The 17523-nt window shown below is 36.3% G+C and overlaps 2 protein-coding genes across 3 annotated transcripts in view; one reads left to right on the top strand and one right to left on the bottom strand.

Annotated features, from left to right (window-relative positions):
* The window catches only part of RALGPS2 (Ral GEF with PH domain and SH3 binding motif 2), a 79100-nt gene that overhangs the window by 28949 nt on the left and 32628 nt on the right, over window positions 1-17523 (top strand). The gene's annotated exons all lie outside the window — the stretch shown is intronic.
* ANGPTL1 (angiopoietin-like 1) lies at window positions 807-17334 on the bottom strand. Its single transcript, XM_009994639.1, has 5 exons — window positions 17011-17334; window positions 9786-10646; window positions 4795-4988; window positions 2290-2560; window positions 807-1169 (listed from the first exon to the last, which is right to left on the bottom strand). The coding sequence occupies exons 2-5, from the start codon at window positions 10609-10611 to the stop codon at window positions 982-984; spliced, it is 1479 nt and encodes a 492-aa protein (XP_009992941.1). The 5' UTR covers window positions 10612-10646; window positions 17011-17334; the 3' UTR covers window positions 807-981.

Below are 17523 nucleotides of genomic sequence, written 5' to 3'. Positions count from 1 at the left end.
GCAGGAAGCTGTGCTGGAGGAAATCCAGTATTCAGACTGGGTCTTTCTCTAAAGTGTAAACACTTACTCAGAACTCATTATTCCTTATTGGAGCAAGGGAGGGGTCTAGAAATGTGAAGTTGATTTTGGTATCAGGACTTTTTGTTTTGCTGTGGAAGTTCTAAGAATTAAGAAATACTTTCGTAGAATTAAAATGTCGGAATACAGTAAAAAAAGTACCAAGCAATTTGGTTGTATTAAGGTTATCAATAGTCTCATACACTTAGTTTTCTTACATTAGGAGCATTGCACCCAAGTGTTTTACAAAAGGTAGAATATGCAGATCTTAAGGAATTCTCTACACCACTAACAAGTTTTATATTTTGTGTTTAATTCATCACTTCATTTTCAAACAATTGTTTGTTGCAAAAATCTCTCCCTGCTGGCAAAGCTAGCATGCCTTCAAATGTTTGTGTAGCTTCTTGAAGTAGATCTTAAACAGAAATGTTAAGTCAGATTTTCATTGAAAGTAATACCAACATTTTTAAATAAATTGTTAAATAACTAATCAATTTTCACATTAAAGCAAGACAATGTCATTTCACATATTTACATTTAAGGATTGAGCTAACCTGAAAAAGCATAAGCTTTTTTAAGTGAAAAAGCTTATATCTTGTCATATCTGGAATTTTTTACCAGCTTTAATGACTGTTTATGTAAAGTATGATGAACTTGAACAAAGATAAATATGCATTGCAAGCACAAACATCTGCTTTTGTGAATGTGTGTTTAAAAAAACACAGTCTGTCACAGTAGAAAAGGCTTCTAAAAAAGGAAAGGGGAACACAATAGGGGGGGAAAAAAGACAGGAAAACTGTAGACCTGCTTTTTGCAGGGGCAGATTGTGCAAAATAATGATTAAAAAGTAATATTTTATTTTTCTTGAACACAAGCGCCAAGAAGTTTATACGTGATCATTTGAGCACGGTGGGATTCTCCTCCTCAGTCTATAGGTCTGATCATCATTTGAACTGCTTTCAAGGAGTAGGAACCTCCCCTGTACTCAGCCCAAAATATTCCATCCTGGTACTTGCTCCTGTAGTGGCCTCCTCTGTACCACACCCCATTCAGGTTGGAGTGGGCACACGCGTTGTACCACCAGCCGCCTTTGTGAAAATGAGCACAGTTTCCTGTGGAACAGAGAGAAATAGGTGAACCTTGGCCTTCAGGAGGAAAAGTGGAGATTAACACACTTCCATGTTTTGGCTCAGTTTTAAAGGGAACTTTGAAGCACTTCATAGCCTGTTGTGGTCACATAAATTGCTGCTTCTATGTAAACTATAAATTCTGCTGTAACAGGAACCATAGCCTGCAGGTTGGGTGATTAACATGGTGTTAAATGTGACAGCTGAAAAATAAGGAGTTGAACTCTTCTTGGACTACCAGCAGTGCTTGTCTGTGAGGTAACATTCAAGGAACTCGGGCTATGTACTGTTTAGATTATACTTCAGTGGAAGCAATGTGAGTTGATACAGTCCCAAGCAGTGCTCAGGGCCATGGTTCTGCAGACAGTTGTTTGTTTACCATTGCAGGCTTGTTTAAGAGTTCTTAAGATTTATCCAGCTTTGTGGTTGTCCAGCTGAGAAAAAGCAGCTGAAGTGTTACACTCCCCAACCTTTCTTCTACTGCTATGGCTTTAAGAGGAGAGTTGGAGGAAGAGCATGGAAATATAAAAAAAAAAAACCAAAACCAGCTTGTCCTTTAAGGAGAACAAAACAAAGTGATCTGCCTTTTTTTCTTAATTTTTGGTATGTAACTAAGCAGGTGTGCAATTGCAGTTCCTTCCATGCTGTCCAGTGCCTTTAGTTCTTGGTGATTGTTACGTGTCCACAGCACTACTCTGAAAAATCACCTGGACAAGTATCCTGACTGCAGAGAGTCACATGCAAGTGACAAGGATGTCACTGAGCAAAATATAAATCTGCCTGCAGTGAGGGTAATAGAATTTGAATTTCTGCATGGTGCTGGGGCTTGAAGGGGGGCTCTGTCAAGGTGGTTTTTACCATTATCCATTTGAAGCATCTTTCAGAATTGTTTAATCGGAACTTAATACTTTGGTTTTTGTACTGTGTTCTTTTGTTAAAGGAGGTCAAGATGGTTTTTACCATTATCCATCTGAAGCATCTCCCGGAGTTGTTTAATTAGAAAATAATACTTTTTTTTTTTTCTGCACTACGTTCTTTTGTTAAAGAGGGTATCGCTAATGGAACCTACTCTACTCATTTTTCATGTACATTCCAGTTCCCTTACCTGAATACATATCCCTGTCTCTATCCAGTGTTGTGAACTGCTTCCCGTTGTGCCATATCATGGAATCGCCAGCGTTTCCTTGGTAGGTTCCCAGGCGTAGCCTGTAGAACTCACTTTCAGGCTCCAGGCGGAAGCTGCTGTATTCTGCATAGACTTTCTTGTTGCTCCAGTCCTCTAACTCAATTAATAGTCTGTAATTATCCTGATTAGTAAGCATGTAAATATTTTCTAGTCCCAGCCAGTACTCTCCGTCGATGTTTCCAAATCCTTTCTGTAAGAAAGAGAATCAGGTGATGTTAGCTTAGTTTTTCTTGTTTGTCAAAACACTCATAAGCAGGACTCCTATAAACCAGGGTACTGAAAACCTTTAAGCTTCTGAATGACTGCTCAACCCGTGCATTTAAATGCTTTATTTTGCTGCATTTAGCCATTTAGTCAGTTGAACTGCCAGCCACGAGGTACTGCCAGAATCAGTATAGGTGGCAAAACTTATTTTTTTGTGTGTGTGATGTCCTCTTCCTTTTAAAATAGAACAGGGAAACCAAAGCAATAGGTAAATAATATTTTTCTTGGCAAAGGTAGGGGAACCTGTAACAATGTATGAGTAAAGAAATTTAAGGGAGTGTATTTCCAGGTTAGAAAAGGTATTTATGAATCAGCAGACTGTGTTGAAGGTAAATAATTTCTGATTGCCTTTTTTATGCAACTAGTATTGGTTTTTACTGTGAATTTAATCACATAATTCATCTGTCCTTTTTACTAGATGTGTTAGAAATGAAATATAAGAACACCTTTTTCTGCAACACAGTAGCTGTGGAGTGGTATTTTATGTCTGCTGTCTCCTGTCTCTGAGTACATCAGTGTTGTTAATGTTTTCTGTTGAAGCTACACTAGATACACCACCCAGAGTAGCTATCTGTTATCCTTGCTAGTTTTTGAATTTTTTTTCTGCTCAGACCGTTGATTATGTAGGACCTACAGTTGATTTTGTGCTTTGAATCACTTTCTGGGGAAGTCTCTCTCCAGCAGATAAACAGTTTAGGCTCCTAATTCAAGCTGCAGTTTCACAAGTGGCTTAAGTTGATCTAGCATCATGCTGCTGCCAAAAATGGTAGCAGTGCTGTTCTGCTGGCTCATGGCCACATTTGCAATACTTCCCTTGTCTCAGTGTTATAGCTGTGCAGCCACACAGAGATCAGGAATCAGGTGAGAAGTAGAAATGTGGGCATGGGAGACATCCCTGTTGTCAGTGGTGCAGCCTTTAGTTTAAAGCTAGTCACAGGGAAGCACCTTCAAGCACTTAAAGTTAGGTGATAATACAATCTTCAGCCACTGCAATTTAATGAGAAATCTCTTCAGAGGAAGGTTTTGCTCAAGACTGAGCCATTATTAAACATCATTTGTATACTTTTCTATATTTTCTTTGCATTATGTTAAAAATGTTTACAGTCACTATGTAAGACACTCAGTAGCAAACTTACAACATATTTAAAAAGACACCAAAAAGCCCCAAAAAATAAAAACCCCACCAAAACCAGAAAATAACAACCCATTTGTCTGAGAAGACTTTGAATGTTTAAAGAGAGATGATTAATAACTGAATTATTAAATTCCAAGAACACAGAGTGAAAATACAGTAATTTTTTGTAATTTCCTTTGTGTATATATTTTTAAATTGATAATTGACTTACATGTGGCTTAGTTATCTCCTCAGCTAATATGCACATGGCAATGGTAAATTCTTTTAAAGTGGGCACAGCATCATAGGAAAAACTGTCCTTTCTGTGTAAAGTCATACAGTTATTATTGAAAAAACTCAACAGAATGGATTTTCAAATTTCCTCTCTAGCATGTAATTACCTCTAAAGCAGCATGTGTTTGTCATCCTATGTATTATCATAATATCACAATAAAACACAATGTGTTTCCCTTCACCACTCCTACATCCACAGATTTTTAACCTAATTTTAAAGGTAGAAATTATTTCATTTAATTAAGAATGTATATATGTTGATCTTGCAGATGTAATGTGTCTTAATGTGCTTAAATGAATAATTCCACTGGCTGAAATTGCTTATTTGTAAGGCAGACAAGCTTTTCAAGTACTTACTGTAGTTCCCAATGTGTTAATAGAAATAATGAGGCTATTTCAGACAATAAATTAGTTCATACAAAGTTAAGTAATGCATTGAGAGAAATAGAACATTCCCACTGAAATACATGTGCTTCTGAGGGCTGACCATTCTTCTCAATTATCTTTGTAAAATTACTCATTCCCACTGAAATACATGTGCTTCTGAGGGATGACCATTCTTTTGAATTATCTTTGTAAAATTACTTCCATTGTGTAACTTCAGCAGCTGTTTCCAGCTCCTGTTTATCATTTAGTACAACCTTTTGCAATGAAGAATTGTATTGGAAAGGTTCACCCCATCTTGATTGCAATAGCTCATGTCACTCCTTCACTGAAATCAAGCAGCTGGTTTTCTGCATTCTAGAATTTACCTTGTAACTGTCCCAGTTCCTGAAGAAGTTGACAGATCCATCTGTCCTCTTCTGAATAACTGCCCATCCTCCAGGGTCCAGGCTGTTCTCACACCATAGTTGCATCGGCTCATTACTATTTTCAGGTTTGATCATATAAATCCCACTGTTGGAATGCCCAGCTTCCTTGGCTTGTTGGCAGTCTTTGAATGGACCTTTTTGAAAAGAAATGCTGTCAGCATTCAGGCTTGGCTCTGCAGTGCACATTGTTCAAGAATATTTTGTAATGGTAATGGAAAGTCAGTAATTCTGTTAAGGTAAACTGCTATGGAAAACAGTGTAAAAAGCTACTCTCTTAGATTAATTGTATAAATAAGTACACATCTTAACATCCTCTATATATATATTTTATACAAAGACTTCATTTTCCTAAACCTATAATAGACTTGGGTTACCAACACCCAATTTTTAACTTTGTCTACTGTGTCAAAGATTTATACTCTGACTCCTGATGTTCAAGTAGCATGGAAAGATTTTCATTAACTATTTTCTTGTGTACCACTTTTGTAAAAAGTAGATGTTGATTTACTGAATTGTTCTAGTGCACACCCAAGACACAAACAGTGCCCCCCTCAAATATAAAAATAGTTTGAGATCTGCTTTAGGAAATCTTTACTGCCAGAATCTACTGACATGGAATTTAGTAGAAGAGTATTTTTATGCTGCCTAACTTTTGCTTTTATGTACTCATCCAGTTCTGGGATCAGCCTGGAGTGTTTAACTTTCCTGTGTCATCCTAGCGTGAAATGTGTAGATGGATACTAATGAAGAAAATATGCAAGCAGTGGAGAAGGATTTTTAAGCAGCTGGAAGGAATTGCTTGTTTTCAGAGCTGTGATTCTACAGAAATGCTATAAATGTATTTGAAAACTCATACTTGGTAAGCCTGAAAATTAATTACCTGCAGCTTTCTCTTTTTTTAGAAGGCTCTTTTCTCAAACCTGCTTAGAAGTTCAGAGAAAGCTCATCAGTCACAGAAGAAGCTAGTGTGCAGAGAAGCATAAAAGACAGTGGTTGAGGTTATTTTTTTAATCAAAAGTGAAGGTTGAGTGAACATGACCTTCCTTGCAGATTAAGGTTGTGGCAGAAAAGCTTGTTGCAAGTTGCTTTTGTTTTTAGATTTTACGGTAGTTGTTGCCAGTTGGGTAAGTGTGTAATTAGCAGGAAATCCATAAAGCATTTCACATTAGAGTGCCAAAAGCTTGTCTAATGAAGGTGACTACTTGGTGCTTTCTGTGAGAGTGCTAACAAGCATTCTGCAGACATGGAGCCATCATTGTAAGTCCTGCTGCGTCCTGTGTTGTCAGTGTTTGATGATGTTTTTGTTATTCTTGTAGTGCCTGTAATAATAGCTTAGGAAAAAAATAGGATAGCTTTGGTATATGAGTGCGTTTTTCTCTTGTTCATAATTAAAATTTACACATAGATTGTGCTCATGTCAAAGTTTGTCCAGTTGATAGGTTATTTCCTGGACTAGATTGAGTCTCATTGCCTTTCCTTCAGCTGTCTACAGGAAATTTTGGTGGTGTATAACTGAACAGAGAGGTGGTTCTAGAAGTAAAGCAATTATTGCATAAGGAAAAGGGTAAACAGACAAGCAGTATTTTATATATGTACCCCATGATAGTGGTAAGGCGGTTTTTGATGTCCTCTCCCTGGAAGTGTTGAAGGACACATTGGATGAGGCTTGTGCAGCCTCATCTGGTGGGAGGTGTCCCTGCTGATAGCAGGGGGGTTGGAGCCTGATGATCGTTAAGGTTCTTTCCAACCTTAACTCATTCTGTGATTCCATGATTGAGAGTAGCTCAGTTAGATCTGCTGTATATTATTTCACATTATTTCTATTGGAGGACAAATTGAGGATGCATTTTTTCATGAGAGCAGATTTTGGGGGTAATTTAAAGTATCCTTTAAGGCAGACGGAATTGTAGTCATCTGTTTATATAATGCACTTTGAACACTTCTGAAATTCAGCCACTGTTGAGGTCACAGAACACAACTTCTGTGCTCTTTGCTGTTCAGATATGTCTGTGTGTTTATTATAAGTAGTATGTATTGTGGTAGCGATAACAGACTCCTGCTCATAGTGTAAGGAAATCCAACAAATTCTGTGACTTTTTGGTGTATAGTCTTGATTTTTTTTAATATATTTTTTTCTAAGTAAATTCTTCGTGTTAAGTTACTTTAAGGTCACCGTCTAAGAACTGATCAATTTATCGTTGAGTGGAAATGCTGAGATTTGTGAAACAGTTTAAGATTCTGCACAGTGCTGGTGTGCATGGAGGCTCTGGCAGATGAAAAAATCATAATTATTCTCATTAAAATCTTGTTCTCTGTGAAAGGCATAAGTATCTCATGTATCTAGTCTGTGTACACTAAGTTGTTGAGATAGTTAAGTTAGAAATACTCTGGCAAGATCATCTATTACATAATTGTGGTTTAGATGCATGATTTAATACGGGTCACGTCCTAAGTCAGATGTAGTAGAGAAGGAAAGTGATGAAATATTTTAAGTTGGAAGTTTAATAAAATGATGGTTGCATCCTCTTTTAAGATGCTGAATGTTACCTTGAGGGGATGATATGGAAGCTTTGCTTGTGTAAGGTTCCTAGAGCATTTTTTGGGCAATCATAGAAGAAAATGCTAAAAAAAAATTAGGATATGTATTAAAAAGAAAAAGATACTTGGTTAGCTGAGAGTTATTGGCACCAGAGTGAAGTGTGGGTATGTATATGTAACTTGCAAGTATTTCTGTGTACTTGAAGGTACTTTCTGCAACACAGTGGCAGTAAAATTTGGGGATACTTGTAGATATTCTAAGGAGTAAGATAATTATGAAAACTGTAATTCACAGGAACATTATTCTTTCACTATTTGTAGAGCAATTTTAATGCAAATTAAAATATTGCTCAAAATATTCTCATCCCTCTGCTCTCCATATATTTTGAATTTGACTCTCTACCCACAATATTAAGATGCATGTTGACCCTTCTGTAAACTGATGCTGCGTGCAAGTGTTTCTTAGCTATGACTTCTTGAGGTGCAGTGGGAGAAAGCTCCTGTCTTCTTACCCAGTTGTTTGTTCTATCATAACCAAGTCTTTGACAGGCCTGTTTCTAAATGGGACCTGGTCTTTTTTGACATCTCTGTCCATTCATTATAAGTAGTCATCATCTGTTAACTGGAAAGGTCATTTTTCTGTGACATAGTTTTCATTCCGTGCACCAATAATTATGCTGACCTTAATTTAAAAAAATCAGATAGTAACTGGGCATTGTTACAATTTAGAAGATTTTTTGTTTTATGATTGATGCTCTACCAGCTGTAGCAATTCTCAACCCTCATTTTCCCAAGGCACTGCAAGAAGCACTTAACATTATTCAACTTGTTATAATATTTAAACTAAGTTTCCGAGGGTTTCTTTGTGTTCCCTTGCAAAAATGGTTACAAACTTGAACTTTTAGTGGAGAGTCTAGTGAAAATCATGGTAGAGAATTCAGAAGAAAAGATTTAGTGCTGTCGCTTGTTTTGTATGTACAGCAAGTGTATATTAAGAGAGAAAAAGATATATTTGTGGCAAAACCTTGAAGCATGGGTTTTCTGGGAAGCAGGAAGTTGCTCTTTTTTAGAATGATACTTTTGCTATCTGACCAGACATGAACGTAAGGCTTTTCTATTAGCTGTTTCCTTTGTGTCATGAGGTGCAATTTAAATTCTCATGACATCTGGCATTTTACTTGGACTTGTGCCTGAATTTTCTGCAGACCCTGAATAAAAATAGTTGCTCTTTACATGAGTGACTGGTTGTTTGTAATGCTGTGCAACAGTCACAAATAAATGTTTGTCTTCATCTTAGGAACCAAGTTGAACTTCCAGCTGTGACTAAAGGCAATTGGAAAGCAGAAAAACCCAACAAGTTACAACCCAAACAAAAAGAATAACCAAACCATATCTTATTGCTGTGCAGGCTAACAGGAGCCAAAAGCAAGTGCTTGAATGGATATATGCAAAATAACTTGTATTTCAGAATCTATTGTTTTCATTTGCAATTTTGTCAACATTTCAATAACGTGAGAATTGTGATGGAATGCAGGGCAGCTCAGAATTAATTGTCTTGATACTAGTTTGGTTTCTAGTGATAAATGGATTTATCTAATGATCTGAAGAATGTAATACATAAAGATGTGATAGAATCTCCCAAATGTATTTTAATAATACTTAAAGTATTTTACTTTTCCTTGCCATCCCCTACTGACTCAAATTATTGGGAATGCAGTTACAAGTCTGAAATATTCCAAGCTGAGTGCATCTAATTGGATCCAGGCTTGAGTCAATTATCCTTTCAGACTTACCTTACTCTCTTGAGTATTTCAAACTGAACGAGACTTACTGCACAAATCTGTTGGTGAATTTAGATGTTAATTTTAAAGCAGCTCAGAATACAGTAAAATTCTTCTAGCAGGATTAACTTTGGTAAATGTATATGTGCAAGTATAGAGGACAACTGCTTTAAATTACTTCATTTATTTAAGCTGAATTAGCTTCTCTTATTCACCATTGGTTACTGTGACATATTAGCTAGTAGGCATCTTCAGATAAACAGGGCTAAATATTAGCAAGTATATGCTAATACAGAATTTTCATTCACATAACTCAAACCCAGCTGGAGACAGAAAACCCTGTACTTTGTGACTCCAAGGCGTAAATTTTTCTGATTCAATTTCTGACTACCAGCTATTTCAACAAATTCCTCTTATGCAGCTATAGCTTAAAAATTAGACTATTCTACAATTTAAAGCTTTCTTTGAGCCAAGGGGGTGAGGAAAGTCAGTCTGGAGCAAGGGTCAGCTGTATCAGATAGTTTAAGTTCTTCATTCTATGGCTATAGCCAGGATGGTGTCCCTCTGAAACAGAGAAATCTCAGATTAGATAAATAATGATAGGTAACTCACCCTCATTGATTAAAGCTAGTGGTGGTACTCTGAAAGGACTCTTTGTAGGAGAAGTAGCTGGATCAGGTGGTGGCCTTACATCCCTGTCTCGGGGGTAGCCCGGGTCTCGCTGTATCTCGTTACCTCCCAGCAGAACTGGCGTGTATGGCTGGCTGTTAGGAATGTGCTGGGGCACAACTTGAACTAGAGGTGGAGACCCGTGGGTGTCCTGTCGTGAGAAGATTCTCAAGCACTGCTCTTCCAGCAGCGAGATGGTCACAGACTGATTATTTACAAGGTCAGTTAGTGCTGCATATTTTACTTCAAGCTCCTTGTATTTTGTCGCCATTTTCAACATTTCCGTTGTAACGTTGAGGACTTTGTTTTCCAGTTGGGAAAGCTCCAGGGAGTTATCACGCTTTCGAATTATCTCGTGCAAGAGTTGCATATAGAGTTGGGTGACCCGAGAGTTCATGTTACGACTTTCTTTCCTCAGTAATTTCACTTCATTCACAATGTTTCCGTCCACATCCACCACCAACTGCAAAATATCGATCTCCCGCTTTTGCTTGGACAGGACGTCCTTCAAGTTCTCTATGTCCATTCTGGTGACTTCATCTTTTCTGTTACCAGTACTTGGTGCATTAGTATTCACACAAATTGGCCCTGTGATTTTCTGTTCTGGGACCAAGAATGTGTAGCCACATTTCTTCCCTTCCCCTCCCCCCTCTGCTGAACGAGGGTACCTGCGTTGGGATGTTTTATTGGTTGTGGATGGTTCTGTACAGCGCCCAATAGACAACAGCAGGAACAACAGTACACCCAAAGTCCATTTAAATATCTTCATTTTGAAGCAAGTGTGATGACTGTCAGGAGAGACTACTGAATGGATAAAAGATAAAATAATTCAATTAGAGCCATAACTAAGGCTCCTGTACTGCTAAAATTGCCTAAAATGACGAATTTGCCATGCATGTAGACAAGTCTTTGGAATCTGTAACTTGGAATTAGATTCCATTAGATGAGCTTCAAAGAACAGCTTTCTATTTTGAACAGCAAACCCTAAAATTTAGGGTTTGGATTTAGCAAAGAAATTGTTATTGCAGTGGATAAACTTTCAGAAACTATGTTCCGCTTAGATTATGTATTGTGCTCTTACTATAAATTGGACTGTTTTAGAGGTGTACTCACTGCAATTAAATTTGCAAGGTTATAGAACGCAGAGTGCTTGCAGAATATCTTAATGGAAGTTGGGAGATAGTGTGATGGCTGATTGTATTTTCAAAAATATTTGTATAACTTTAGGAATTTGGGTTACATAAGCTTTTCCAGTCATCTTTTAGCTTTCTAGATGTGTAGGTATATAATTTGTTAAATAGTGTACATGTTCCTACATGTTTTTCAGATTTATATGTACACAGATGTAATTGACTTGAAAAATGCTGACATATCAAACACTAATTTTGGGCATTAGTGTTAGGCAGGAGTTTAGCTTAACATAGTTAAATGTTTAATTCACCTTTCAAATAAAATAACTTATTTCTTTTAACCTTGTGTAAAATATTAAAATGCAGTGATGAAAATCCAGGACTGTTTTCAGAGATCTGTTTTTTTTTTTAATTTATTTTTTAAATATTTGAGATTATAAAGGTAGCACTTAAATCAGGGGGGAAAAACCTCATTTTTCATGTTTTGTCAATTTGCTTTGTCAGGAAGATCAGTCTTCCCTGTCTCAGCTGTTCATCTGGTTTTCCAGACTGCAGTTTGGGGTTGTACAAGGCCTTGTACAGTGGCCTTTGTATAGTTACAAAGAGAAATAAAGTAAAACCAGAGAAAGTTAATAATTTTCTTGGTATTCCTGCCAAGTTTGAGTTTAAGTGCATTTGGCAATCCTGAAACAATCACCCTGAAGGAGAAGCAGACCAGACCTACTCCCTTTAAGTTCACATTTACAAAACGTAAGGTGACTTGTGTCAGGTTACTTCTCCCAGTTCTGTTACAGGCTTAAATATTATTGCTGCAAATTATGTCTCCTCAAACTCAGAGTAAACATATCAAGTCTTTATTTTTTGGCTTCACTAGGAGCAGTGGTTATAAACTTCAAACAATGCTGTATATGCAGCCAGGAATTGTATCTAGGAATCTTCCTAAGATGTTCCACTGCTTATAAAAAGTAACTTTTTGTTTGACTGACAGTTGTATTTCAAGCCCTGCTTCTGGGAGGGGTAGAAAACACTTGCTTTTAGCAAATCGTGAAAATAATTTCTTACCCTACATTTACACAGGGAATATATATGTTTAAGAATGTATATATTTTATAAGCTATTTCTGTATGTATCACTGTTAGTATGTAGTAATAAGAATTTCAGTGTCTACTAGTAAGTGTTTTTTTCAAAACCAGAACTTGGTTAAATGTTTGGTTAATATTTCTCCTTTCAAAGTGTAATTTCTGTTTAAAAAAAAAAAAAAAAAAAAAAAAAAAAAAAAAAAAAAAAAAAAAAAAAAGGAGGAAAAAATGTAACTTTTCTTTAGAGCTAGTTGTGTATTTTTCTTTAGTAATTTCAGACATTTTAAAGTATTAATCACTTGAACAGTACTCAGAGTTGGAAGTTCGTTAGGTAAATTTTCACATGAATTTTGGTAAACACGTGGGAGGAGCAGGTCTGTGTGTGCATTAGAACATGACAAGGATGAGCTGAACTCATAGTCTGAAGTTTGAAACCTCGTGACATCTCCTAAATTTTTATTCAGTACTTCATATTCCGTGTTAGCAGATGTAGACAAAGTGACTTTATGGCATATGGTTAAGGATGAAGCCATAGCAGAAGTCCAGGATTTTACTGTTTTCACAGTATATAATATAGTCCAAAAAGGTGAATTACACTTTAGTTCTTAGTAGTTTTTGGAGGACCTATACAGTTACTTAAGTAATGAATGACTGGGGGTTTTCGCCACAGCAGCATATTTTTCCCCTGAAATACATTAAAACTGAAATGGATCTTTGAAAACCAAGCATTTTGCAATGCCAGTCCACTTTTCAACCATGTATTCTGCTGCAGTCTGCTTTCCACATTTCTTTTAATATTCTATGTGTTAATTTTGAACATTTATGTTTAGGTGTTAAAGTTAGAAGTTCTGGTTTTATATGTGCAGTCAGGCCATAAAATTAATTAAATGGTATAACAGAGCATAACCCAATGCAACAGCTGGATAAGATTATGCCCTGAAACTTTGAAATAATTCAGATGTCTTGTATGAAACTGAGACATTCAGATAAGCATGGATCAGTTCCTTCTGAGAATCTACCTGGTAGGGAATATGTCTGCTTCCATGGAAATTTTGTTGATAAAGTTACATGTTATTATGATGTTGCTTGGCATGTTTGAGCAGCTTAATGCCTGACTTGTTATACAATAATAGGTTCTAAGTAAGATATTTACCTGGAGTTTTAATCAGCTTAGAAGGAAATGAAATACTGTTTGAGAAATTTCCTGATGTTCTGGGCAAGCAGCTTAAAAAAATAGCAGCTGTTTATCCAAAATATTGCAGAGTGATAGCCTAATATGTAAGACCTGAAAGTGACAAAGAGTTGGGAAACTGGGGGTGTTTTAATAGGGTTTTTTTTAGTCAGACATATGGTCATAGGGTGCTAGGTTTAGCTGTTGAGGGGCTGTCATATCTGTTACAAGATGAAGTGGTTGAGGCTGAGGGATCAGTTCAGACAGAGCCAGTCTCAAACCCTTCCTGCAAGTCTAGAGTTGCTTATAGTGAGTGGGGCTGCTGAAATACCTTGAACACAAACCTTGGAATAAAAGCAAGAGAGATGGTTGTCACAGATGCTCTTGCTTTAAAATAGATTAATTAACTCTTTATGACTGTCATGTTTTTAAAATTAGAATAGGCTGTCATTTTACTTGGTTCTGTCATGTTTCCACATCACCCAGATTTGGGTCTCAAGTTTCTGTAGAAGTGGCATTACGTATGTTCTGGCATGCTGATATTTTATTGCTTCTGCAGGAGAAAATGTGCAGCTATTCATAGTAACTCAAAGCTTCATCATCATCTTGTCAGAAATACTCAGAGTTGTGGATGGGGCTTCAATACCGTTTTACATTGAATGCCATTCTTCTCGTTTCTTTTTTCAGCCTGATCCTTATGCAAAAAAAAAACCCCACCCTCATTTCCAAAATTAGTCTTTGATTTATTACTTTTTAGAGTATTTAAAGCAACAAAAATCCAATTTAAGAGCAAAATAAACCAGTAACTAGTATTTTTACCTTTCACTGAGAAGCTACTGTAGCATGGGCTGTTACCCCCAAAAATGTTTTATTATTTAAAAGTATTAGAGTTGCAGGGATGAGGAAGTGTGGAAGCTAGTATATGTTTGGCTTTTTTAAACTTTTCTATGCAGTGAACTGTTCTTTGTTGTACTGCTGTGACTCTTTCATTGGGCAGGATGTAGAAATTGGAGACCCTCAATGCAAATTAAAATCTGTTCTTTCGGAGCTGGTGAAGACTGGGCAGTGTAGGTTGTTAGGACTGAATGCAAGGGAAGTGTTGCAGGTAAATGTGAATGTAGGATTTCCTTTGTATGGAAAGTGCAGTACCAATATGTATCTTTGAGAATATTGAAAGAATATGGTCAAATTAAAAATACCAATGGTGCTTTCTCTTATAAACCTTAATTTAAAAACATGTAAAACAGGAAGATAAATGAGCTTTTTTGAGGAAATTAAGAATTCAGAGAATAAAAATCCTCTGAACCTGGTAACAGCTAATCTGAAAGCTCTTATTGATGTTATGCATACTTCATTTTCTGTTAAGCTTTGTCTAAGCAGCTGAAATCAATAAAATCATCCATAGTCTCCTGTCAGTGGGGAAGTGGGGATTTTTGTGAGAGGTTTTAAACTTAAAACTGGCTCCATAACATTAGAAGTAATACTATTATAATGAAAACACTTCCTTATAGAAGTGTTATAGGAGAAATATTAACATGGATCTTGATATATCTTTATACTGCTATGAATTACTTTCTCCTATATAAACAAATTCTTTTCCAGTAGGTCAGTCTGCCTTTGCTGAAATAACAGAATTACTTTCAATTGTATTGACTGGGATCCAGGAATAATAGAATCTTGGTTTTTGTTAGTCAGACATATGATGTATTGAGTCACAGAATTCTGCTTCTCTGAGATGAATGGAATCTGATTCTTTTTAGAAAGGCAATCTAAAAATCTTCAGAAGTTTTTTAAGCAGTCATTGAAAATGTGTCATTTCTAAAAATGATAGATTCTTAGAAATTCTCTGCAGAAGAGTTTTCTTAATCTTGCCATACTTGATGTTCTGAAACTATCACATTTCCAGGTTTTTTTCTGTAGTGTTTTTTTCGTGGAGTTTCCTTTACCTTTATTTTCAGCCACGATGTTTGTTTGCACCATTTTAACAGGTAGGCACAATGGGGTGGCACATATTGCACTTGGAAATGTGTGATTTTGGTGCTCCAGAATTCTTTGTAAAACAGCCACAGAAGATTTGAAGCATCTAACAGTCTTTTGTCTTTCATCAGTGTATAAATTTTAAGGACCAGACTAATAGAGCATGTTATGAACAAACTAAGCTCATTAAAACAATGATGAAAGCCTAATTAGAATTCTGCCAGCATATACATAACTTTAAGATTTACAGTCTTTGAAGTGAATTAATGTATAATGTTAATTGACATTTTTGTATCAGATCATTCTTGTGGTACCTTCATAAAATCAGCAGTGCATTATTTGTTTAAAACAAGCATTTCAAAATTTGAACTCCTAAGTTGGAAGACAGCAACAAATAGTTAAAACCTTGCGTGTAGCCAGTTTGTTACTTGAAAATTATTGACTCAGCTGTGTTCATTTGTGAAAGATTTAGGAATTGTTCTAAGCAGCATAAATCAAAACCTTGGCTAATCGTGAATGAATGGAGACTGAGTTTTTTTGTTGCTGTTTAGGTTATTCTCTTTAAAATGTAAAGCACAAAAAAGATAGTAAGAAAAAGGGCTCAAGAACTTGGAAGGGATCCATCTTTCTTGTTTCTCAAGACTGCTTTAGACTTTTCCTCCCACAGCCACTAAACATTAAGTCTGGCCTTTTGTAACACTTTGTTTCTTCTCCCTTCGTTTTCTCTTAATGTGTTGGGCATATCTGAGCATTTGTAAATACAATACATTACTTATTTTTTTTTCCATTGTTCTGGATTATTTACAGTATTTTAATTTCCAAGTCAGCATAGAGAGAAAAAACCCTAGAATATTCTGTATTAGGAGGTTTTTTTCTGTACTTTCATCTTCTGTTTGTAAACAGTTTTCTTGTTCTAATCCTTGACTTGAAACTGCATCCTTCCCCTTCATTTCCCCCAAAGAAGAGACTGTAACAAAACCCTCTATTTTCCACTTAATAGTGTTGCTTTTCATGTTCATGAAATGAATCTTTATTTAGAAAGAAACTGCTGCTCCACTGAGGTACAGTTAACTTCCCTATCCTTCCACAAATTGTTAAAGGAAGGGATTAGTGCCTGTTGCAGCAATGCTTTTGGATTTTCAGCTGCACAATTGTTTGTGCTACAAACTTGATTATATTCTGAATCAATGTATGACTCAGGTTTCTTGGTTGTACAACTCAGACTGCTTTTACTGTTCAAAAGCACCGTGAATAATAGCTTAGTTGAAACTATATACAATGTTAGTTATAGATGTGCATTGATTTACTTGTGATTTTTTCACAGTGGTTTTATTGAGGTATCCATTTTCTAGCTCTAGTAATGCTAGGTTTATGCTCTTGTGTTGGGTGAAATCCAGCTGCCCTGAAATCAATGGGATTTTTGGCTTTTGCTTTTTGGTAGGATCAGAATTTCACATTAATATGTTCAGAGTACTCAGATTACACATTAGGAAAGAATCTAGTAGTATTAATTTTCTGTAACTGTATGTAACAAAATCTACAGAAGTCTTAAAGCTAAACAACTGGAATTTGTTCATCCTTACAACTGGAATGATTTAAGCTCTGTTCTAGTGCAGAGTCCTTTTTAATTCTTTCCAAGTTTCCCAGGTCTAGCAAATGCCACAAAAGTGTGGTTTATATTTTAGTTGTCAAACTCTTCTCTGGCCAAGGGAGATTTATCTATTCACAATTGTATATGGATAGTAGATTTATATACAATTCACAAACAGCTCAGCTTTAGGCTTGCAAGTATGAATAACTTTAAAACTTACCAAGAAAAAAGCTTCCAGCTGTTTTGCTTCTGTGGTAGATGGAAAATCCAGAGGCCGAGTTACTTTTTCTTCCTATATTACCCGATGCTGTGGATTGTTATTCTGCAGTTGGAGTTGAAAACTGCTTTTGCCTTTCTCTGTTAGATCCAAACTGTGTTGAGGAATTGGGTTTCTCCATACGATAACAAAGCTAACTAATCTTAAAAAAAAGAGTAATGTTCCAGCGTGTTTTATTCCAGTAGACAGAAACAAGTTTTTTAGAGACTGCAACTCTCACATGCAGAAGTGCACTAACCAGCTACAGCTGACCCAGATTCCATATACATCACTTTTGGACAGTTTTTTTTAAACAAACACACACTCGACTTAGACGTTCAGCCCACCTATGATGTCACCATGAACACACTGGGAGCAGAGAAACTCCTCCTTCGGATTTCCTATCTGTACCCTCCAGAAAAGGAGGGGGTAGGGAGGCTGAAAAGTTATGAACAAGGGAAGATTGTTTGCCAGTAG

Source organism: Chaetura pelagica, unplaced genomic scaffold (genome assembly GCF_000747805.2).
Source record: "Chaetura pelagica isolate M959 unplaced genomic scaffold, ChaPel_1.0 scaffold363, whole genome shotgun sequence".
NCBI lineage: Eukaryota > Metazoa > Chordata > Aves > Apodiformes > Apodidae > Chaetura > Chaetura pelagica.
This window is presented reverse-complemented; position numbering and strand designations above follow the sequence as displayed.